At 48.4% G+C, this 23,414-nt stretch overlaps 1 protein-coding gene across 1 annotated transcript in view; it reads left to right on the forward strand.

The window, feature by feature from the left end:
- The first annotated feature begins 856 nt into the window (after positions 1 to 856).
- Positions 857 to 23,414, forward strand: part of sema3fb (sema domain, immunoglobulin domain (Ig), short basic domain, secreted, (semaphorin) 3Fb) — a 256,825-nt gene continuing 234,267 nt past the window's right edge. Inside the window, exons 1-2 of the mRNA XM_038812020.1 lie at positions 857 to 1,326; positions 6,959 to 7,106. Coding sequence (XP_038667948.1) covers positions 7,004 to 7,106 — 103 coding nt within the window. The 5' untranslated portion in view covers positions 857 to 1,326; positions 6,959 to 7,003. The remainder of the gene's footprint in view (positions 1,327 to 6,958; positions 7,107 to 23,414) is intronic.

Raw genomic sequence — 23,414 nt, forward strand, 5'->3', positions numbered from 1 at the left:
TAGAGATTGTCAATAAATGCTGGCCTAGCCAGGGTGCTCGCATCTCAAGAACGAATAGAAGATAAAGGAAGAGACATTGATTTACTAATAAAGATACTGAAAGGGGCATCATGGTGGCGCAGTGTTTAGCTCTGCTGCCTCACGCCGCCGAGGACCCGGGTTCGACCCCGGCCCCGGGTCACTGTCCGTGTGGAGTTTGCACATTCCCCCCCCCCCCCCCCCCCCCCCCCCCCCCCCGCCCATGTCTGCACGGGTCTCACCCCCACAACCCAAAACGATGTGCCGGGGAGGCGGATCAGCCGAGCTAAATGGCCCCTTAAATTGGGAAAAAAAGAATTGGGCGCACAAAATTTATTTTTAAAAAATGAAGTTACTGAGGCACCACATTCTGTACACTTGGCCGTGATCGTCTTATACTGGGTCCCTCGCCAGTCATGCTATGTGAAGGTTTACAATGGGGTTGACCTCTATTTTTCTTGAGGGAATTTAAAGGAATGACTTGTATCCAGGGAGCCCAGTTACTGCATCCCCAGCTGCTGGAGTGATGCAGCTCCTCAGTGGCAGATACAGCTCAAAGTACTTTCCTTCATCAGAAAAACGACTCCCCCGGTATATCCTGTATCAAGTTTGATTCCCACCCCCTCCCCTCCCCTGCTGTAGACTCTGTAGGGCTGCACTCAACATCTTGCAAGGGGGCCAGTGATTGTGGCGGCAACGTAAAGGGTTAACAGCGTTGCCGGCTCTCTGCCGAAGAAAGGAGGCTGCACGGACCGCAAGTCACCCAGAGATGGCACCAGGGAGCATTCCAACACACAACTTTGTCCTGTAGGATGGATTATGCAAATGCCTGTGGATTCCTTCGCCACCTGACATGTGCTTTAGTGCAGCGCAGGGAACAGACAGGAGCGGCGAGTTGAGACAGTCAGTCAGGGAAGAGAAACTCCCCTTTGCTTTCAAAGTCAAGACTTCAGCCACTTATCATTTGCATACCTGAGAAAGCTTTTTTTTTTAAAAGCCCGGGCAAGGGCAGGGGCTGTGCTTCTGCTCACACAGAAGGTCTACCTGTAAGAGGTGCAGAGCTTCCCCTGCGAGCCAGTGACTGGAGCATGTTCCTGCATAAACTCAAGCTGCGAAGACCCTAAAGTGGAGATAAAAGTTGGGGACGTTTTCTTTCTGTCGCCGTTTTGACTTAAGACATTTTATCCTGTTTTTGTTGTTGTGATTTTTGCTGCCTGACCCTGCACGAGGAAAGGACGGGAGGTTTCTTCAGCACCACCAGTGTTGCAAAGTTAGCTCTCCTTGACAAGCAAGCATAGCCACTGAAAGGTAACTCTTACAAATCATGTCCCTTCTGTGTGCACGTCTGTGTGTGTGTGGGGGTGTGTGTGTGAGGTGCTGAAGATACAGAAGTCTGAAGACCCGCATATCCGGACACAGGAACAGCTTCTTCCCCACAGCTACTAGACTCCTCAACTATTCTCCCTGGGACTGATCTGTACCCTGTAAGAACATTATTCACGATGTCCTATGCTGCTCTTGCTCATGTATTTGCTTTTGTTTGACCCTTGTTCCGCACTGTAACCAATCACTATTTGTCGATGTACCATTTGTCAATATACTCTGCCGATTATTTTTTTTTGTCGACTATGTACGTAATGTGTGCGTTCCCTTGGCTGCAGAAAAATACTTCTCACTGTACTTCAGTACATGTGACAATAAATCAAATCAAAATCAAAGGTCATTGCTTGCAAATTTGGACTAAGTGAAAGCTTTGCAGAGGCTTTTGCGTGTGGTGTGAGAGAGACTGATACGAGTGGGATGGTCATTTGTTCTTCAAAGTCCGAGGGTGGTTGTATTATTCTGTGACTGATGCAGGTCCAGGGGGCGGTTTTATTCTCTTTTATTTGTGGTCTCACTCTTTTATATACTGTTGTTTTGCTGATAAGTAGACCTTTGAAAGCACTCGAGCTCTGCTTTATCGGAAGCAGCAGGCACGGGTGAAAGAAGAGTGTGGACACTTGAGGTGAGCACAAGCAGAGAGCTATACTCTCACGCCTCTTAGAGGCTGCCATACCATTTCGTGCAAAGCTTTGGCATGCGTGTTGATGCCGACTGTTTGACGGTCACCTTTCCCACACGGAATTATTCAACAGTCAGCTGGCAAGAGCGTGTTCTTTAAATATTTTGGGCAGTTTATTTCTTTCTCTCCCTCTCTCGTTCATTCTATCAGCCTGTCCTTCTCCAACCGAGTAGGCACGCTGTGCTCTTTTAATCCGCGGGATAGCTGCTTGCTCCCTCTCCTTTCCTCCCAAAGGGGCTAGGAGATCGGTGCTGGATTCCTATGACTTGTGCATGTCACAACAGCACCTGCTTGTGCTGTTACTGGTTAGACAGCAGGACGGCTCCCAGGGCTCCCTCCCAGCACTCAGGGTTATTTCAACGAATGCGATCTTTAACTCACTCCTGACTCCATTCCAGAGTGTTTTGTAAAGCTGTGTGTGTTTTTTTTTCCCCCAAAAGAAAAATGTGGTGTAAATCTACCAAATGAGAACTTGCTGTTTAAACTGAAGTAATTCAAGCAGCTAAAGCAGTCTGAGGACACACAGTACTGTCGTTTTTGCTTTTTGACTGTAGATGAGATTTTAACACCAATTTTTGGAAGTTAATTTTTTCATCAACCCCTATCAAAATTGAGCTTTCCATCAATTTGCTTCTGTAACCAATAATTGCTTATTAAAAATACCTGTTCTCAAAAGCATTTCTGCAGTAATAACCAATATTAAATCATCCAGGAGGCAGAAATTAATTGCCTGCGTAAAACAGACCCCGATCCATTTTGGAATTGCACAGACTGAAGTGTTTTCATTCCCTGACCCCAGATTCATATGATAAATGATAAAGTCTTACTGTAAGCCCAAGTATGTGCCCTGGTCAATGATTTCCAGATAGCTTCCTATTTTATTTCTAGCTTTTCCCTTGGGTTATTAACAATGGAATCTTGAGACTGGAATTTGCATTGAATCGAGAATAAAAACTCCAAATAAAATTTGTCTCACTAAAAATCAGCTCGGACCCTGTAATTTTATTTTATTCTGAATTTGAGCCAATGCCTGAACAATGAATGCCATTTGTGAAATCTGGGTCGACTATTAATTTGGAAATGAGTGCAGGCTTGGCTTCAGCATTTGGTCGTCTTTTGGAGTTGAACAGCAAACACAGATTCTCATTATTCTGCTGGCTGTGTGTTTTAATGTGTTCCTGAGAGCGTGCCTGCCTGTGTGTTTCTGTGAGGGTGAGTATCACTGTGTTCCTGTCGGCACGTATCAGTGTATTTCTGAGTGTGTATCAACCTTTCCGTGTATCTGTGCCAGTGTCTTTCTATGGGTGTGTGTGGGTGTCAGTGTATTTATGAGAGTGTGTATTGCCAGTGTGTTTCTGTGAGTGTGTGTTACCTGTCGGGCATTTCTGTGTGTGTCATTACATTTCTGTAAGTCTGTGTGTGTGTGTGTGTGTGTGTGTCAGAGTGCTGCTGTGATTGTGTGTCAATATATATCTCTGACTGTGTATCTCTGAGAGTGTGCTTCTGTGGCTGTGTCAGAGGTTTCTGAAAGTGCTCGTGCGTGTGTGTCAATGTATTTCTGTAACTGTCTCCGTGTCAGAGTATTTCTGTATGTGTGTTATTGAATTTCAGTGTGTGTGTCAGTGTATTTCAGTGTGTGTGTCAGTGTACTTCAGTGGGGACAGCATGGTAGCACAGTGGTTAGCACATTTGCTTCACAGCTCCAGGGTCCCAGGTTCGATTCCCCGCTGGGTCACTGTCTCTGCGGAGTCTGCATGTTCTCCCTGTGTCTGCGTGGGTTTCCTCCGGGTGCTCCGGTTTCCTCCCACAGTCTAAAGATGTGCAGGTTAGGTGGATTGACCATGCTAAATTGCCATTAGTTGGGCTACAGGGACAGGGTCGAGGCATGGGCTTAAGTGGGCTCCTCTTTCCAGGGGCCAGTGCAGACTCGATGGGCTGAATGGCCTCATTCTGCACTGTAAATTCTATGATCTCAGAGTCTTTCAGCGTGTGTCAGTGTATTTCAGATTATTTCTGTGTGTGTGTCAGTGTATTTCTGTGTGTGTGTCAGTGTATTTCTGTGTGTGTGTCAGTGTATTTCTGTGTGTGTGTTAGTGCATCTGGGTGTGTCAGTGTATTCCAGTGTGTGTGTCAGTGTATTCCAGTGTGTGTGTCAGTGTATTTCTGTGTGTGTGTCAGTGTATTTCTGTGTGTGTCAGTGTGTGTGTCAGTGCATTCCAATGTGTGTGGCAGTGTGTTTCTGTGTGTGTGTCAGTGTGTGTCAGTGTGTTTCTGTGTGTGTGTCAGTGTATTTCTGTGTGTGTGTCAGTGTATTTCTGTGGGTGTGTCAGTGTATTTCTGTGGGTGTGTCAGTGTATTTCTGTGTGTGTGTGTCAGTGTATTTCTGTGTGTGTCAGTGTGTGTCAGTGCATTCCAATGTGTGTTTCTGTGTGTGTGTCAGTGTGTTTCTGTGTGTGTGTCAGTGTATTTCTGTGTGTGTGTCAGTGTGTGTCAGTGTATTTCTGTGTGTGTGTCAGTGTATTTCTGTGTGTGTGTCAGTGTGTTTCTGTGTGTGTGTCAGTGTGTTTCTGTGTGTGTGTCAGTGTGTGTCAGTGTGTTTCTGTGTGTGTGTCAGTGTGTTTCTGTGTGTGTGTCAGTGTGTGTCAGTGTGTTTCTGTGTGTGTCAGTGTATTTCTGTGTGTGTGTCAGTGTATTTCTGTGGGTGTGTCAGTGTGTTTCTGTGTGTGTCAGTGTGTTTCAGTGTGTGTGTCAGTGTATTTCTGGGTGTGTCAGTGCATTTCTGGGTGTGTCAGTGCATCTGGGTGTGTCAGTGCATCTGGGTGTGTCAGTGTATTTCTGTGTGTATGTCAGTGTATTTCTGTGTGTATGTCAGTGTATTTCTGTGTGTATGTCAGTGTATTTCTGTGTGTGTATCAGTGTATTTCTGTGTGTATGTCAGTGTATTTCTGTGTGTATGTCAGTGTATTTCTGTGTGTATGTCAGTGTATTTCTGTGTGTGTGTCAGTGTATTTCTGTGTGTATGTCAGTGTATTTCTGTCTGCGTGTCAGTGTATTTCTGTCTGCGTGTCAGTGTATTTCTGTCTGCGTGTCAGTGTATTTCTGTGTGTGTTAATGTATGTCAGTGAGTGTGTCAGTGTATTTCTTGTATGTCAGTGTATTTGGGCAGCTCGGTAGTACAGTGGCTAGCACTGTGGCCTCACAGCACCAGGGTCCCAGGTTCTATTTCCGGCTGGGTCACTGTCTGTGCAGAGTCTGCATGTTCTCCCCCTGTCTGCGTGCCTCCTGTCTGCATGGGTTTCCTCTGGGTGCTCCGGTTTACTCCCACTGGTCCCAAAGAAATGCTTTTAGGAAATTTGGACATTCTGAATTCACCCTCTGTGTACCCGAACAGGTGCCGGAATGTGGCGACTAGGGGCTTTTCACAGTAACTTCATTGCAATGTATGCCTACTTGTGACAATAAAGATTATTAATTATTTCAGTGTGTTTGTCAGTGTATTTCAATGTGTGTCCCCCCGTGTATTTCTTGTGTGTCAATGTATTTGGGCAGCACGGTAGCACAGTGGTTAGCACTGTGGCTTCACAGCACCAGGGTCCCAGTGTGTGTCAGTGTATTTCAGGGTGTGTGTGTGTGTGTGAATGTATTTCTGCACGTGTGACTAAAGATCTATTTTGCATTATTGAAGAATGTATATAATTTCTGCATCGTACAAAGCAATTCACTGTTGCCTGTATTTTTTCGTGAGCTCGGTTGGAATTATTATTCTGTTTTCTCAGCGGTCACAGTGGTGAATCAAATTTTCAGTCCTCCCCGCATCTCCCTGAATTTCGACTGAATTTCAGCATCGAAACACTCTTCAGTCACTCAGAATTGGTGTCCCGTTCTCCTCACCCCCCCCCCCCCCCCCCCCCCCCCCTCCGACGTGCAGGAATTAACCTGAGTTTTATATTTGCCAAATGCCTTCACGTTTGTAGTTGCTGTTCTCTCTGTGCTGTTTTAAAAGCTACCTTAGTGGAAACATTCCTATCGTCCATGGTAATAATCAATCTCCCCACCCAGCTATCCACCAGATCTAACTCTGTGGATCCAAATCCTCGCTTAAATTAATTATTAGAGTTGGCATATCTGCTGGTTTGGGAACTCATAAAGTGCAAAAAGCTCAAGGTCTTTGACTCGTGAAAATGACCGGATATGTGGTTAACATGATAACACTCGAGAGGGAGAAGTGGCACCTAACCATCAAGGGTCCCAAGCAGTGTGTCTGTCCCCTTCACAGCTGTTCCTGTTGCCTCACAGCATTGCACCTTCAAAGGAGGTCAACATCTGCTATAAATATTATTATTTTCTTAAGTGGGAATTTACAGACTTACAAAACAGCTTTGTTAGTAGAGGGAGCACTGTTGGAATAAAAATGGAAAGGGAATCATTCAAAGCAGTAATAAGTGTTTATTTTCGTAGGGGAGTTGAAATCTGCTTAATGTACTCTAAGGGATTATTTGAATTTACTGGAGCTAATGTTTCAAACAATGATTAATTATTGCGTTGATAACTGTTTTCACACTGCGTCCTGACTCGCTTGCTTTGCCATTTTAATCGGTTTTCTGGGATGGGAGCTGTTCTCTAACGATCACCACCGGCTTGGCTTCCCTCCCACTCCCTCCCCCGTCCCCTCTCCACGCCAGAACACCTTCTTTGATGTCTCATTTCCCCCTGCGCTGATATTAAAGTTACTATGGTATTGAGACTCTCTCTCTGACTCGTATCTACAAACCCACAAAAAAGCTGGATTTAATCACTATTGAGCTGTTTGCCTAACCACTCCACTGATGAGGGATTATGTTTTTTTTTTCCGTCCTTTGTACCTTCATCCTGATGCAGGTCTGAAGGCTCCTGCTTCTTTGTAATCGGCTGGCTTCAGTTGCCATGGACCGCCTTCTGCCTACCTGGTTCGTTGTGCTTTCCCTGTGGTGTGGCAATGCCAGGGGTCAACAGCAGAATGCCCCCCGGGTTTATCTCAGCTTTAAAGGTAAGCGATGGTTGCGATATTTGTGAGGCCTCCGCGCCAACGACTTAAAGTAAGGTCATTATTTCTTGACAAGTTCGCCGGTGTCAGGAGCTGGCACGCAGAGGGCGAGGACTGTGTTGCATTGGAGTTCTTTTTCAAGGGCACCAAATGGAGGTAATAAACAGCACCCTTTCGAAAGATACGATGCAATGCTTGAAATTGTAGCTGTGATCTCTCAATGTTTCCAATTGAAGTAAGATGATTTGCAAAATTAACAACACATTTTCATACTGGATCTCTGATTTGGAATCATCGTCATCCTTCAAGCGCTTATTTATTTCTAATGGTTAGTTTTTTCAGGATATGTTTCTCGATGTATCTTTCCATAGGTTGTGAACCCATTGTCTTGACCCCAAAGATCATTCCCAGGGATATACTTAGTACGGATAATTTCCAAGTGAAATCTGCCACAGATTATTTAATACTGTTCCAAGAGGGTATTTTCTTTTTTTTTTTAAATGTATTTTATCCCAAACATGCATCAAAACAGGTTACAGCAAATAACTGGGGGTATTTTCTAAGGTGTATTCTGCAGGGTTGTTCCCAGTATTTTATTTACCGGGGATAAGGTACACTCCCCAAGAACCATCGTCACAGGACACTTTGCGGACTGAGATCAGAACCTTGTGTCGGAACGCCATGGGCGTGACCTCTGAGCAAGCGGTACCAGGCTGACACGTCAAAGACGGTTTGCCATGATGCCCATGCCCTCTCTAACATGGGAGCTCGGCTTGTGTTAATGAGACAGGACAGAATGAAGCCAGCACAAAGGACTGAATAAAACTGCTCGCACCCGTTAACCGTTTAATTGATGAGCATTATTGAGATTGTGCCTGGGCATCAGTCAGTGCCTCTATTCTTTGGTTTTCGAGTGTTGTGAATCGAGGGTTTGGTGAATTTAGCCCGTCAAGTTCCGCAGTGGGCTGCTGATGGTAATTACGCCCTGTCACCAGGTTGGCATGAAAGCGAGTGACATCGCCCCGTAATTGAACTGGTCTCATGTATCTGGCTCCGACACTTAATGATCCTCAAGCATTTCTGAATGCTTGCATTCAGTGTGTGGATTGGGGTGGTAGGTTGCTAAATTCTGACTTTAGGAAATCCGAAGGAACCCAACATGGCGATGTTGGAGTGTTCCGCCAACATTAGGAGGTTAGAGGTGAAATGTTGAAAGCAGAGTGGCGCTGAGAAAGACCCTGCTGTGTAATGGGACACTGCAGGTAATGCCCAGTCGGTGCAGGAAGAGATCGGGGCACCATTTTTAAATGCTGGCCGATCTCTCGAACACACTCGGATATCACACCGCAGCCTTTGGCTCCCCCCAGCCGCCTCACCTTACCACTTGGGGGGTACTCGAGCCCCCCCCCCCCCTCCCACCTCATAAGGGCAGGCACCCTGGGCTCAATTCTTGGCATGGCAACTTGACACCCATGCACATTGGCACTGCCACCCCGACAGTGCCAGGGTGCCTGGGTGGCAATTCCAAGGTGCCAGGCTGGCAGTGCCAAGGTGCTGGGCTGGCAGTGCCAAGGTGCCCAGTGGCAGCAGGAGTGCCAGGGTGCCACCCTGCCCAGAGCTGACCACCTGGGGGCCTCCAATGGCCAGGCAGAGCCCCCGTTAGGCCTGGCGCACGTTTGTGCGGACCAGCGCTAAACGGTGCCATGGCGCGGTCTCCCAGGTGAGGCGGTTAGTTCCCAGGCCTCGGGATAATCAGGCGGTGACATATTTAAATGAGCCAAATGGCTCTCTTAAATATGTAAATCTGGATCTCGCCCAGCGAGCGCGAGATCTCGGTGTTCCAAGCATCCTATCGGTCTTGTCGCATCACCAAGTCAGGCGCGATGAGACCGTTTGATCAAGCTCATTGGCCGCGATACTCCGCAACCACGATGGGTGGGAGAAAAGTGGGAGGTGCAGGAGCGGACCTCCCGCTATTCTCCCACCCACCCCAAAATGGCATGTCCGGTTTTGCGACACGCCGCTCGGAGAAACGCAGGCCGCGTTTTCACGGCGGCCCGCGATTTTCCGGCCCGGATGGGCCGAGCGGCCTGCCATTCCCGACCTGTTCACAACGGCGGCAACCACACCTGGTCGCTGCCGTCGTGAACATGGGGCGCCAGGTAAGTGTGGGGCCTGTGGTGGGCGGATCGGGGATCGAGCACCACGACCGTGCCCACCGATCGTCGGGGCGGCGTCTCAAGGGGACGCACTCTTTCCCCTCCGCTGACCCGCAAGATCAAGCCGCCACGTCTTGCGGGGCGGCTGAGGGGAAAGACGGCAACCGCACATGCGTGGGTTTGAGCTGTCCAACCCGCGCATGCGCGGCTGACGTCATTAGGCGTCGCCTCGGCGTCGTTCTTGGCGCGACGGGCCTTGAAGCCAGGGACAAGACCCGGCGGCCGAGTTTCCCGGTATGGCCCTCCTATCCCCCCGGGTAGGGGAGAATAGGGGGCCGGGAGAGGCTTCCAACACCGTCGTGAACCTCTCCAGGTTTCACGACGGCGTCGGGCCTTGCGGAGAATTCCGCCCATTGTCTCTGCATCATGGAGGTGGTTGGAGTTTTCACTCTGGGCAGCTCTGGGTTGTTTGAATGTCCTATTTCATTGTGGGAGTCCGCATGTCTTGTATCACTCTGGCTAAATGTCGCAACCAAACCTCATTTGTAATTATTTTGTGGCTTCTATTCTGTTTATTGTTAAGGAGATTTGCTGGGGTGGGGGGATTGGTGGGTCGGTGGAAAACCACGAGTTGTAATATCAAGTGAGGTAGTCATGAGGGATCTGTGGTGTTTATATTTTGTTTAATGTTTACCTGGGAAGCAGAGATTGGGAGACCAGGGCTCAAACTGATACTCTGCTAGGAGGGGCTGGTTTAGCTCACTCAGCTAAATCGCTGGTTTTTAAAGCAGACCAAGCAGGCCAGCAGCACGGTTCGATTCCCGTACCAGCCTCCCGGACAGGCGCCGGAATGTGGCGACTAGGGGCTTTTCACAGTAACTTCATTGAAGCCTACTCGTGACAATAAGCCATTTTCATTTTCATTTCATTTCATTTCAAACCACCATTCTGGAGGAACCAACTCGCTCCTTCGGGGAAGGTTACATCTGGACATTTAGTTGCTGCTCAGAACAGTGTAGCAACAGTTTGGGACACCGTGGATCTTGGGTTTTTCCATGGCTATTAGTCTTGAAATCCAATCACATGCCAATAACACGAAAGAAATAACTGTTTTTAAGTGACTGCTCCCTCTTAATTAAGTTGCCTTTCCTTGTCGGTGCAGTTTCCCAATTAGTAAAAGCCCATGAGGTGAAAACACTTGCGACCGGACTGCATAATCTTTGGGTTTAATTACATTGGAACAGTTCAGTATATTTCATGCATCTATGTAACTGCAGTGTCACATTCCAGACTAGGGGAGCCACATTTGCAATTTAAATCTCAGTTATCACTTACACTCGGGTTTGGCAAGCGGGGGCAGGGAAGGATGGGAAACCTCCCCCACCAATTTTCACCTTCTTACCTGCAAAGGCCAAGACATTGTGGAATTGGGTAGCTAAAAGCTCCATGGGCATGTCCATTCGCACTGCCGATGTACCTCCCTTCCCCACCACTCGCCCATTGCAGCTGGGGCAGGAATGTGATTTGGGAATAATAATTGGGTGTAGTTGGCAGTTCCAGGAAGAGCCTGTGGAAATAATGTGATTGTGCAATCCTAGCGGGACAGGCAAAGTGGGAGCTGCGAGTGAAGGTTCAGCCTGAGGTTTGGCTTCTGCCTTTATTATTGCACCGTGCCATTATATTACTGAGCATCGTCTGCTCGTTCGATCAGCTTCACTGTGGTCAGCAACCTGCGGTTTGGAGTGAAGCTATGCACTGGTTTAAGATGTTGCAGAAAAGGGAAATGGCACTGTGAGGCTGAATGACCTGCTGATTGCCTGATGGAGCTTCTGCCCAGAGCTTTACTATTAAACCACTGAGAGTCTCTTCCAGGATTATTGAATCAATACCATTCAGACTGTCTGTGAGACTGGAGCATTCACAAGAAATAACGGGAGCGATTGAATGGAAAAAAAAAAATCAGTTTTGGGCTAGTTTAGCGGGATGTTGCCTGGGGCTTGCAACGCGTCACCCCAATATCTCAAACTTCCCCTGTGTAGCCTCCTGACCCCCTCCTAATGCATCAATTAGGGGGTTCCTGCCAGGTTGGCAGTGCCAAGGTGCCCAGGTGGCATCGGTGCTGCCAGGGTACCACCCTTCCCAGAGCCTGACCACCCGGGAACTACCGATCACCTGGGGAGACCCACCCAAGTGCTGTTGCACCTGGTCCATGGTCGTGGACAAATGGCACCACGGCAGGGTTTCCAAGGCGAGGTGGGGCCAGGCAGCTTGATATCGCGCCTTGGTTAACTCCAGCGTGGACCTACTCAAATGAGACTAGCTACCCTCTTGCAGATGCAAACGTTGGTTGGGATCCAGAGCGTGATGCCGCGCGAGATTCCGTTAGATCCAGATCTCATCCAGACTCGAAACATTAGCTCCGTTTTCTCTCCACAGATGCTGTCAGACCTGCTGAGATTGTCCAGTTTTTTTCTGTTTCTGTTTCAGATTCCAGAATCCGCAGAAATTTGCTTATTAGATCCCTACTTTTGTATTCAATATCTTACCCATAAAGGAAAGCATTCCATATGCTTTTGTGACCACCCTGTCCACCTGTCCTGCCACTTTGAAGGACACGTGGACACGCGCTCCAGGATCACCCACTTCCTCAACCCCTCTCAATATCTTTTTGTTTATTGAGTATTCCTTTGGTTTGTTTGCCCCCTCCTCCCAAAGCATTACTTCACATTTTTCCCGGATTGAATTCCATTTGCCACTTCTCTGCCCACTCAACCCAACCATTGATATCAGTTGTGGGGGCATCTGGTACTAATTGGGTAATACTTGGGGCATTATTCTTAAGTACATATAAGAATCGCTTTTCATCTATGTGAGGGAGAGGAAGGAAAAGGAAGCCTCTGATTCTGCTCCCTGGGTTATGTGAATAAACTTATTTTAAGGAAAAACTGGCTTCAAATTCCCTGGGTGGGATTTTTTGGACAGCCTGCAGTGTGGTTGCAGCGGAGGAGTTGGCCCCCTATTGGCTGACAGCGGGACTTTCCAGTCCCACTGTTGTCCACGGGGTTTCCCATTGTTCATACCCTCGTCGCTGGCAACCTACAGTGGGAGGGGGGGGCATGGTCAGCAGGAGTGGAAAACCTTGCCAGCGGGAACGGGTGGAAAATCCCACCCCTGATTTACTCAGTGAGGGAACCGAGGACAATAACATGACCGGTGTTGGAGTGCTGGAAACACGGCAGCCAATGTGCACGTGGCAAAATCCCACAGACAACAATGTGATCGTGAGCAGATTGTGGTGTATTTTTAGGTATTGGTTGCAGATAAGTACAGGGAATGGCAGCTATAAATCCCTGATCGGGAGTGATGCCGTAGCATGTTTAACATCCATCTGAGGGGGCGGAAGGGGCCTCTGGGTTTAATGTCTTATCTGAAAGATAGAACCTCTGACACTGCAGCATTCCCTCAGTCAGTGTTGGAATCATTTTCTCACGGGCGACCAGGGATAGGCACGAACCGTCAGCCTCAGCAGGAATGTTCACATCCTGGTGAGTGTCATCCTAACTGTCTTCAGGTGTCCAATCTTCACCAGAGGAATATGCAGGCTGCAATGTCTTGAATTCAGTTTGCCATGGGAATGCGAGCGAGAAACATTCACTCAGTGTAAGAGATAATTGTGTGAACTCTGGAACCTGCTGCCTGTAAGGGCGGCAGAAGCAGATTCAGCCGTAATCCGCAGAAGCATTGCCGATATCTTTGAACATCCGCAGGGGAACAATCAAAAAAATGGGGCTAATTGGATGGCTGTTTCTAGTGCTGTGTATGGATTTAATGGGCTGAGTGGCCTCCTCTGTGCTCAGGTAGTCCATGAATTTTGTGCTCTGACAGTGAAGGTTAGTGCACACTGAGTCAAAGACCCAGAACTCCCTAAAGAACAGCGCTGTGGATGTACCTACACCACACGGACACAGGACGCAGCTCACCACCACCTTCTCGAGGGCAATTAAGGGTGGGCAATAAACACCCACGTCCCGCGAAAGAATAAATTAAAGTGCTGGGCTTGAAACCTGCGACTTTGAATGACGCTTCAAAAAGGGAGCATTGATTTGTAAAACTACCCAATCTGTGTCCCCAGTGTTTGTTCCTATGGAAACCACACAGCAGGCCTTATGCGCCCTATGATGTTTCTACCATCTTTTTGTTGTGAATCACTGTTGATTTTGGATTTAAGATCAATAGCGCAGGAAAACCTTATTTTAATCACCTCTCACACCATTAGCAACTTCAACCGCCTGAACCCCTGGAATTTCCTCCCTAAACGTTGCCTCCTCTTACCTCCTTTAAGTTACTCCTTAAAACCTAGTGCTGTGGGTCATCTTTTTTAATACCTCCTTAAGTCGCTCTGTGTTAAATTTAGTTCAGTGTTGTTCCAGTGAAGCGCTTTGGGGCATTTTACTCCATCAAAGATGCATTATGTGTGCAAGGTTCTGCTGTTGCTGATAGGGTGTTGCAGCTTGGGTTACAATCTGCCATGCCTTCTCACTCATTGGATTTTACATTCAGGGCAGGAGGTCCCATCTCCAAGAGGTGCCAGGCAATCAAATGGCCACAGGCTCTCTGGTACCAGCGGCGTCACTAGGAGCCGGTGGCCCCAACTGGGGTTGCAGCCGGTCCCCAAGAGAACTTTAAGTGATGGAGCTGGAGGTAAGGCTAGGATCTGGCAATAGCCAGGTATGCAGGCTCCAGTGGAGGGGAGTTGGGGTGTGGAATGGACAGAGCATCGGGGTAGGGGGAACAGGGGGTCGGGGGAGAGTTTGGAGAGGGGCCTCGGATGGGCACTGGAGGCCTGTTATTGTGGCAACCTGCACCACACCCCCTTCTCAGACCAGCCACCGGCTCACCTGGTAAAACCTGCCGGGCTGAACATTTGACGCTGGCCCCTTCCACTACAGGTAAAGAAAGTCCAAGTTGCGGCCGGGGGAGGCCCTAGAATGGCTGTTAATTGGCCGCCTAAGGGCTGCAACTGGCCCACGGGTGGGATTGGCCGTCTGACACATCCCTTGCCACCGGCAAAATGGCAGCGAGAGTGGGGGCAGACGGCTGGGCGCAGGGAAAGGTACCCATGGCATGGTGCCTGATTTTACAGGCGCTGCACACCTGACAACACATTGTTTGAGGGGGGGGGGGAGGTCGCAAAGTCCAGCCCCTCAATTCTGTCTGGAAGCCTCAGTTAGAAAACAAGTGCATGTGGAGGTCAGTGGAGGCCTGGGTTAGGCTTGACTGCGAGGGGACTGCGCCCCCTGCTTGAGATCTGGCACTCTGCCAAGATTGCCGAGCAGGACAGCGGACACTCGGGCAAGGCATCGGCTGCTGCTGGTGCCTGCACAACTGTCCTTCAAAGGAGGAGGTTAAAGTATGAGCAAATTGAGAGGAGGAGGGGATGCCAACTGAAGATTCTGACACAGTGTACATCTTGATGCATTTAACTGAAATGTTGGCTTGTTAGGTGCACTGGAGATTTCAAATGAGTAAAACCTCTGATTCAAATCCAAACTATGCCCATAAACTTGATTCAGCAATTCCTGTCGGATGACGCACGCATACTCACTTCATATCTGTGATTCATGTGACAGCATTCCCTGAATGGGTCGACTGAGGCCACTTTTGTTCCACTTGCCATTTAAAAATATATGAAAGTACGCTTTGTCGTGGGGACCTGCAGGGGTTAACTGTCAGGCAACCATGGTTAGTGTTTGAAACTGAGCCTGTAAAAAAAGTCGTGTGCTCGAGTGATATGCGCTCCAAGAATAGTCGAGTTCAACATGGCTGGCCGTGCGCTGACATGAGTCCCAGATTTGCTGCAATGACAATCCACACGCATCTATTTTTAACCAGGGGATTTTCCAAATCTCCTCGATGGGAAGCCTGCCTATGCCATTCAACCTGTCTGGACAAATATAAGATGCCCAACTCTTCCCCCAACCCCCTCTCAGTGCCTGACAAGAATAAAGCATCATTTCCACACTGTTCATTAAAGTCCTATTTTATGCACTTCCCCTCCTCCCACCACCCTCATCTGTCTCAGTTGGCAAAGAATATAAAGGTCCCAGAATATCGAAACCCCCCCTACCCCACACCCCTGTCCGGCTAGTTGGTGGCATTCCTGTTGCACATCATTGCCCTGCACTCTGGAATCCCCTGCCTAAATCCCTCTCTTCCACCTTGCTTCAACGCCCTCCACCTTCGAAAGCCTCCTCCAAATCTATGTCTTCCGGCTTACTTTCTCTCAGTTCCTGCATGGCCGCCCTTGTCGGTATGTTATTGTTGCCTTACGTTGGGCTATGAAACCATTGCGCTGATATGATGTGTGGTTGTTCCCCTCTTGCTTTTATCTATTATCCAAATCGATATCTGCCTAATTCTCAACCAGACAGCCCCTCTGCAACCATTCGGAAGGAGTGACCCAATTCATTAATTGGGCAGGGCGTCAAGAAAATACTCAAGTGTAGTTCTTTACGTTTTCAGTGGATTTAGCCCTCGGGTTTCGAGCCCTTCTCCCCACTTCATTTTTTGGGACTTGGCGGACGATACCAACAGTCAACCAGGTGAGAGTTGGCAATAACAACATCTTGCATTTAGATCACGCCTTCAAGACAGGAAAACATCCCAAGATGCTTCCCAGGAATCCTGTCAGGCAGAATTTGATACTGGGCCGCATGAAGAGACATTGGGGATCAGTGGCCAAACGCTTCAACGAAAGAAGTAGTAGGTTTGTAAGGAATATCGCTTCTTGGCCTTTCTTGGCTAAGATCAGGCGCGGATGAAGAAAGGATGAGGTACAACGCCTTTACTTGTCAGTTTGGATCTTGTCTGTCTCTCTTGTGGAGACCATGACTTGGATTCAATTAGAATTTGATTTGGACGGCACGGTAGCACAGTGGTTAGCACTGTTGCTTCACATCGCCACGGTCCCGGGTTCGATTCCCGGCTTGGGTCACTGTCTTTGCGGAGTCTGCACGTTCTCCCCGTATCTGCGTGGGTTTCCTCCGGGTGCTCCGGTTTCCTCCCACGGGTCCTGAAAGACGTGCAGGTTAGGTAATTTGGACGTTCTGAATTCTCCCTCTGTGTATCCGAATAGGCGCCGGAATGTGACGACTAGGGGCTTTTCACAGTAACTTCATTGCAGTGTTGATGTAAGCCTACTTGTGACACTAATAAAGATGATGATGATTATGATGATGAATTGATTTTTGAAGCAAGCAATGAGATGGATTAAGGGTTTGCCCTGTCCACTCCACACATCGGCTTTGTTACTTTAAGGATGGGATAAAACATTTGAAAAAAAAGGTTTGTAAGGAACACCAGAAAGCAGGAGGGAGGCAGAGGGATTCAGTTCAGAAATTCTAGAGATTTGGGCCCAGGCAGCTCACGGCACAGCCACCAATGGACGAGGGAAGTCAAGAATACACAAGAGGCTAGAACTGGACATTAATGAAGAACATCCCGATATTCCTGATAATCAGCAGCAGACAGGGTGTTCCATGGCAGGAAAAAAAATCAATTGATTTGCAGCGTCTATATATTTTTTTAAAAACCACTGTCCTGCCACAAGAACTGGCTCAAATGTCCTTTTGGGTGACTGGGGTCGGAGGGTATGGCTACAAAGGTGCCTACTGCTGGAGGGCACGCAGAATGAAGGTGGATGGGAGAGTGTGCCAACCTCTGCCACCCACCAGACCGACCCAGTTACTTTTTAAAAATATAAATTTAGAGTATCCAATTCATTTTTTCCAATTAAGGGGCAATTTAGCGTGGCCAATCCACCTACCCTGCGCATCTTTGGGTTGTGGGGGCGAAACCTACGCAGACACGGGGAGAATGTGCAAACTCCACACGGACAGTGACCCAGAGCCGGGATCGAACCTGGGACCTCGGCGCCCGTGAGGCAGCTGTGCTAACCACTGTGCCACCGCGCTGCCCTAACCGACCCAGTTACTGACAACAGCTGCCACCTCTAAAGGTCATCCGCCCAATATAATTCTAGGAGGAAATGTTGGATGGCGAGAGAGAGGATTGGACGGGGCAGGGGGGGGGGGGGTAAACACAATGGCGCAGGGAGTGTTTTTGGAAACGGGTTATTTCTGGCTGTTCCCAATCATTCAGATTTGTCGGCGAGGTTCCTACATTATCCTAAACCTGCCCCTTTAACTGCAAACAGCAAAGAACTGGCAGCCTGTGAGCAAGAGGAAGATTGTTGCGAAGTGATTTTTCCGTTACAATGAGTAACCTGCATTTCCTGACTGTATCATTCATTCCGTGAAAGGATGTGAAAGGAGGCAGATTCTTCCTTCCGAAGCCCAGCCCCGAGATTTTCATTCAGGAAAGAGGAAACGGGCACGGCAAATTGACATAGAAGATTAAAAATACATTGTGTGGTATGTGAGGAGGGCAGAGAGGAGAGGGTTACTATGCTCTGTGACCAGAGGGGTTTCCTTGTAAACTAGCCCCTCTGCATAAACAACTATTAATTGGATACACTTACAAAGCATGTTCGAGATGACATTGGACCCATTTGTGAGTGCTAGCAGAGGGCTTCTCTGTAACTGGTAAATCAGACCCGTCAGTAATGTTGTTGAAACATAATCCCAGTTGAATAGCTCGTGAGCCGAACACAGGCAAGTTCAGCCGTGTCTGATTCTGAAACACTTGTACAATCCGTGTCTTAATATTTTTATTCAAAGTAATTTACACTCTTGCTTCATCTGTGAAAGCGGAATGTGGAGGACAGTATAAAAGCCTAAGACTATCTGAAAGCATCCAGTGTCTGGTCAGAAACTAGATCTTTTGTGGCAGTTGTCCTATTTAGGTTCTGAGATTTAGCCGGTGATATCTATTTGGACGCAGGAGATTCTGGGTTTGTCTGTTGGAGTCAAGTCACTGCTGGGCTTGCCCGTTGGGTTTTATCTGCTGGAGTTCAGACACTGTGAGATTTATCTGCTGGGATTTAGTCATGCAGGGTTTATCTGCTGGAGTTGTGTCACTATGGGGGTTTATCTGCTAGAGTTCAGTCACTGCAAGGCTCATCTGCTGGGATTTAGTCACCCACGGTTTATCCCCGGCGTACAGGCACACAAGGTTTATCAACTGGAGTTCAGTCACTGCAGGGTTTATCTGCTGGGATTTAGTCATGCAGGGTTTGTCTGCTGGAGTTGTGTCACTGTGGCATTTGTCTGCTGGAATTTAGTCACTGCTGCATTTATCTCCTGGGATTCAGTCACTGTGAAATCTATCTGCTGGGATTCAGTCACTGTGAAATCTATCTGCTGGGATTCAGTCACTGCGGGGTTGATCTGCTGGGATTCAGTCACTGCGGGGTCTATCTGCTGGGATTCAGTCACTGCGGGGCCTATCTGCTGGGATTCAGTCACTGCGGGGTCTATCTGCTGGGATTCAGTCACTGCGGGGTCTATCTGCTGGGATTCAGTCACTGCGGGGCCTATCTGCTGGGATTCAGTCACTGCGGGGTCTATCTGCTGGGATTCAGTCACTGCGGGGCCTATCTGCTGGGATTCAGTCACTGCGGGGTCTATCTGCTGGGATTCAGTCACTGCGGGGCCTATCTGCTGGGATTCAGTCACTGCAGGGTCTATCTGCTGGAATTCAGTCACTGCGGGGTCTATCTGCTGGGATTCAGTCACTTTGGGATCTATCTGCTGGGATTCAGTCACTGCGGGGCCTATCTGCTGGGATTCAGTCACTGCGGGGTCTATCTGCTGGGATTCAGTCACTGCGGGGTCTATCTGCTGGGATTCAGTCACTGCGGGGCCTATCTGCTGGGATTCAGTCACTGCGGGGTCTATCTGCTGGGATTCAGTCACTGCGGGGCCTATCTGCTGGGATTCAGTCACTGCGGGGTCTATCTGCTGGGATTCAGTCACTGCGGGGCCTATCTGCTGGGATTCAGTCACTGCAGGGTCTATCTGCTGGAATTCAGTCACTTCGGGGTCTATCTGCTGGGATTCAGTCACTTTGGGATCTATCTGCTGGGATTCAGTCACTGTGGGGTCTATCTACTGGGATTCAGTCACTGTGGGGCCTATCTACTGGGATTCGGTCACTGCGGGGCCTATCTGCTGGGATTCAGTCACTGCGGGGCCTATCTGCTGGGATTCAGTCACTGCGGGGTCTATCTGCTGGGATTCAGTCACTGCGGGGCCTATCTGCTGGGATACAGTCACTGCGGGGTCCATCTGCTGGCATTCAGTCACTGCGGTGTCTATCTGCTGGGATTTAGTTAATGCAGTGTTTATCTGCTGGGATTTAGTTAATGCAGTGTTTATCTGCTGGGACTCAGTCACTGCTGGGATTCAGTCTCTGGGGGGAAATCTGCTGGGATTCAGTCTCTGTGGGGGCAATCTGCTGGGATCCAGCACTACTGGCTGTACCTGTTGGGCTTCAGGAGATGCCTTTTTACCTCCTCCCTCCTCACCTCCAAAGACTCCAAACATACACCCCAGGTGAGGCAGTGATTTATCTGCTGGGATCAATTTGGCATACTGCATTCGCTCAATCTATTGGGAAGACCAAACGCAGATTGGTTAATTGCTCCGTGAAACGCCTCCATTCAGTCCTCAAGCATGACCCCAAGTTTCCGGCAGTCCATTTGAATTCCCCACCTTGCTCTCATACTGACATCTCTGTCCTCCACCTGCTGCAGTGTAGCTCAACCCAAGCTTGAGGTACATGATCCCAACTTCGATGAGGCTCCTTGCAGCGTTCTGAGCTTCACATTCAACAATTTCAGATCATAATCTCAGCCTCCATTTTGATTCCTTTTATTTGCATATTTCGGCTTTTCTGTTTTTTTCCTACTATTTTTGCAGAGCACACCGAGTCGAGTTACATCCTTTACTCCTTTGTTTCTTTTTTATCGTCTCACCATTTTCTCATTTGTCCTCTTTTGTCATTCACCCTCTCCTGTCTTCCACCCTCTCACAGAATTTCCTTTTGACTTTGTCCCACCCACCCCTTGCTTAACTTTCTAACCTTTTTGATGAAAGGTCACCAACCTCTTCATTAACCCGGTCTGACCTGCTGGGTATTTTGCAGCATTTTCTGTTCTGATATTAGTCACTGCTGGGTTTATCTCCTGGGATTCAGTCAGTGCTGGGTTTATCTCCTGGGATTCAGTCAGTGCTGGGTTTATCTGCTGGGATTCAGTCAGTGCTGGGTTTTTCTGCTGGGATTCAGTCAGTGCTGGGTTTATCTGCTGGGATTCAGTCACTGCTGGGATTATCTGCTGGAATTCAGTCACCGCTGGGTTTATCTGCTGGGATTCAGTCACGGCTGAGTTTATCTGCTGGGATTAAGTCGGTGCTGTGTTTATCTGCTGGGATTCAGTCAGTGCTGGGTTTATCTGCTGGGATTCAGTCACCGCTGAGTTTATCTGCTGGGATTCAGTCAGTGCTGCGTTTATCAGCTGGGATTCAGTCAGTGCTGGGTTTATCTGCTGGGATTCAGTCACCGCTGAGTTTATCTGCTGGGATTCAGTCACCGCTGAGTTTATCTGCTGGAATTCAGTCACCGCTGAGTTTATCTGCTGGGATTCAGTCAGTGCTGCGTTTAGTGGATGCGTGGGTTTGAGTAGGGTGATCATTGCTCGGCACAACATCGAGGGCCGAAGGGCCTGTTCTGTGCTGTACTGTTCTATGTTCTATGTTCTATCTGCTGGGATTCAGTCAGTGCTGCATTAATCTGCTAGGAGCAGCACGGTAGCATTGTGGATAGCACAATCGCTTCACAGCTCCAGGGTCCCAGGTTCGATTCCGGCTTGGGTCGCTGTCTGTGCGGAGTCTGCACATCCTCCCCGTGTGTGCGTAGGTTTCCTCCGGGTGCTCCGGTTTCCTCCCACAGTCCAAAGATGTGCAGGTTAGGTGGATTGGCCATGATAAATTGCCCTTAGTGTCCAAAATTGCCCTTAGTATTGGGTGGGGTTACTGGGTTGCTGGGTTATGGGGATAGGGTGGAGGTGTTGACCTTGGGTAGGGTGCTCTTTCTAAGAGCCGGTGCACACTCGATGGGACGAATGGCCTCCTTCTGCACTGTCAATTCTATGATTCAGTCACCGGTGGGTTTACCTGCTGGAGTTTCACGGCTGCTGTGTTTATCTGCCAGACCTTAAGAGCTGCTAAAGTTTGCGAGCTGCTGGGTTAAGGAGTTAGGAGTTCAGTTGCACAGTTCAGGAGTCAGTCGCTTTCAGCAGCCGCTTGGTTTAGGGATTGCTTGGTACACTGATAATACCTTGTTTACACCTCAGCTGCTAATTTGGTTTTGTCTCACACTTTCAGCTTGTTAGGAATTAAGATGTATGGTATAAATCCTGCAAACTCGTTAACTATGCTCTCAATCCCCAGGGGAAAAAAAACTGCTTACCTCATACTTCTGCTCTTAAAGGGGCATTTTTGCCTGAATTAAAATCCCTTGTGAAAACCCTGGCTGAATTGATGCATGGTGCGTTAGCTGCATCCCAGTGTTCAAAGTTCAGCTGAATAGTCACCAAGACAATCTCTTCCAATTGGAAGTGAATAAAATTCCTGGGATTGGAGTTTCCAATAACAAAACAAATATATTCTGGAAGGAGACAGAAGGACAGCACGGTGACACAGCGGTTAGCACTGCTGCTTCACATCATCAGGGATCCGGGTTCGCTTCTGACCTTGGGTGACTGTCTGTGTGGCGTTTGCACAGCATCCCGGGTCTGTGTGAGTCTATGGTTTCCTCCCACAGTCCAAATATGTGCAGGTTTGGTGGATTGGCCATGCTAAATTGCCCCTTAGTGTCCAAAGGTTATGAGGATAGGGCGAGGGACTGAGCCTAGGTCGGGATCCTCTTTCGGAGGGTTGGTGAAGACTTGAGGGCTGAATGGCCGCTTTCTGCATTGGTGGGATTCTAGGTCCCTGAAGCTTTTTGTCTTGGACAAACACAGGAATACCAAATTTCAAATGATCACAACAATTTTTACTGCAGGAGAAAAGGGTGCTGATTGTGTTTGATTGGCCACGTCATTGCCATGGAGAAAGGAATAGGGAATAATCAGCTCCCTGTGCTCCCGACCAATTCCAAAAAAGGCGTTAAGGCTTGAACATATTCCTTTTGTTTGCAGAGAATGGGTTCTTGTGTTTAAATGTATGTCATTTCTAGCATGTGTAAATGATCAGCTAAAAGCTTGGCTTATTATCTTACATCGGTTGTGGTATAGCAATAGCGCACTCAAAAGGGCGGCACGCTTGCACAGCTGTTAGCACTGCTGCCTCACAGTGCCAGGGACCCGGGTTTGATTCTCACCTTGGGTGACTGCCTGTGTAGAGTTTGCACTTTCTCCCCGTGTCTGCATTGGCTTCCTACTGCTTCTCCGGCTTCCTCCCACAGTCCAAAGATGTGCATGTTAAGCGGATTAGCCTGCTAAAACTGCCCCATGTGTCCAAAAGGTTAGGTGGGGTTACAGGTGGTAGGTTGGGGTGTGGGCCTAGGTAGGATGCTCTTTTGGAGGGTCGGTCCCGACTCAATGGGCTGAATGGCCTCCTTCTGCACTGTAGTGATTCTATGTAAATAAATCTAAAACTTTCAACCCGATTAAATAACCCATTGCACTTCAATAAAAGGGGGAGGGAACTGAAAGGGGGAGGATCTGGGACAGGGGACCAAGGGAATCGGAAGCAAAGTGGTAGATTTGAAGGGGGCTTTTAAAGGAGAGGGCACTGTTCACAGAGTTTAGAACGGTGTAGAGGCAGACCAAATACAGTGGTGACATCATTGGGTCAAATTAGGAAGATGGAAAATCTCACTCTGGTTTCCAAGCAGATTCCTGAAAGCTACAGTACCTTTCCGCTACAATAGCAGCCAACCCCCACCTACCTTCCAGAATTTGTAATTTCCTTGACTCCCAGATATTTTTGCCAATTCCCTTTCAAAGGCCAATAGGCTGACTGTAGACTTTTGGTGTTCGCTTCCATCTATGCTGCCCATTCAACCGTTCCTCTCTGACTAACTCAAATAACCGACAAATCCCAGCAGGATCTATTCCCCTCATCATGAAAAAATTCACTCAGAGCCCCTTCAAAGTCTATGGGGTGGGATTCTCCAATAATGGGGCGAT

This window comes from Scyliorhinus canicula, chromosome 11, assembly GCF_902713615.1.
Source record: "Scyliorhinus canicula chromosome 11, sScyCan1.1, whole genome shotgun sequence".
Taxonomy (NCBI): Eukaryota; Metazoa; Chordata; class Chondrichthyes; order Carcharhiniformes; family Scyliorhinidae; genus Scyliorhinus; species Scyliorhinus canicula.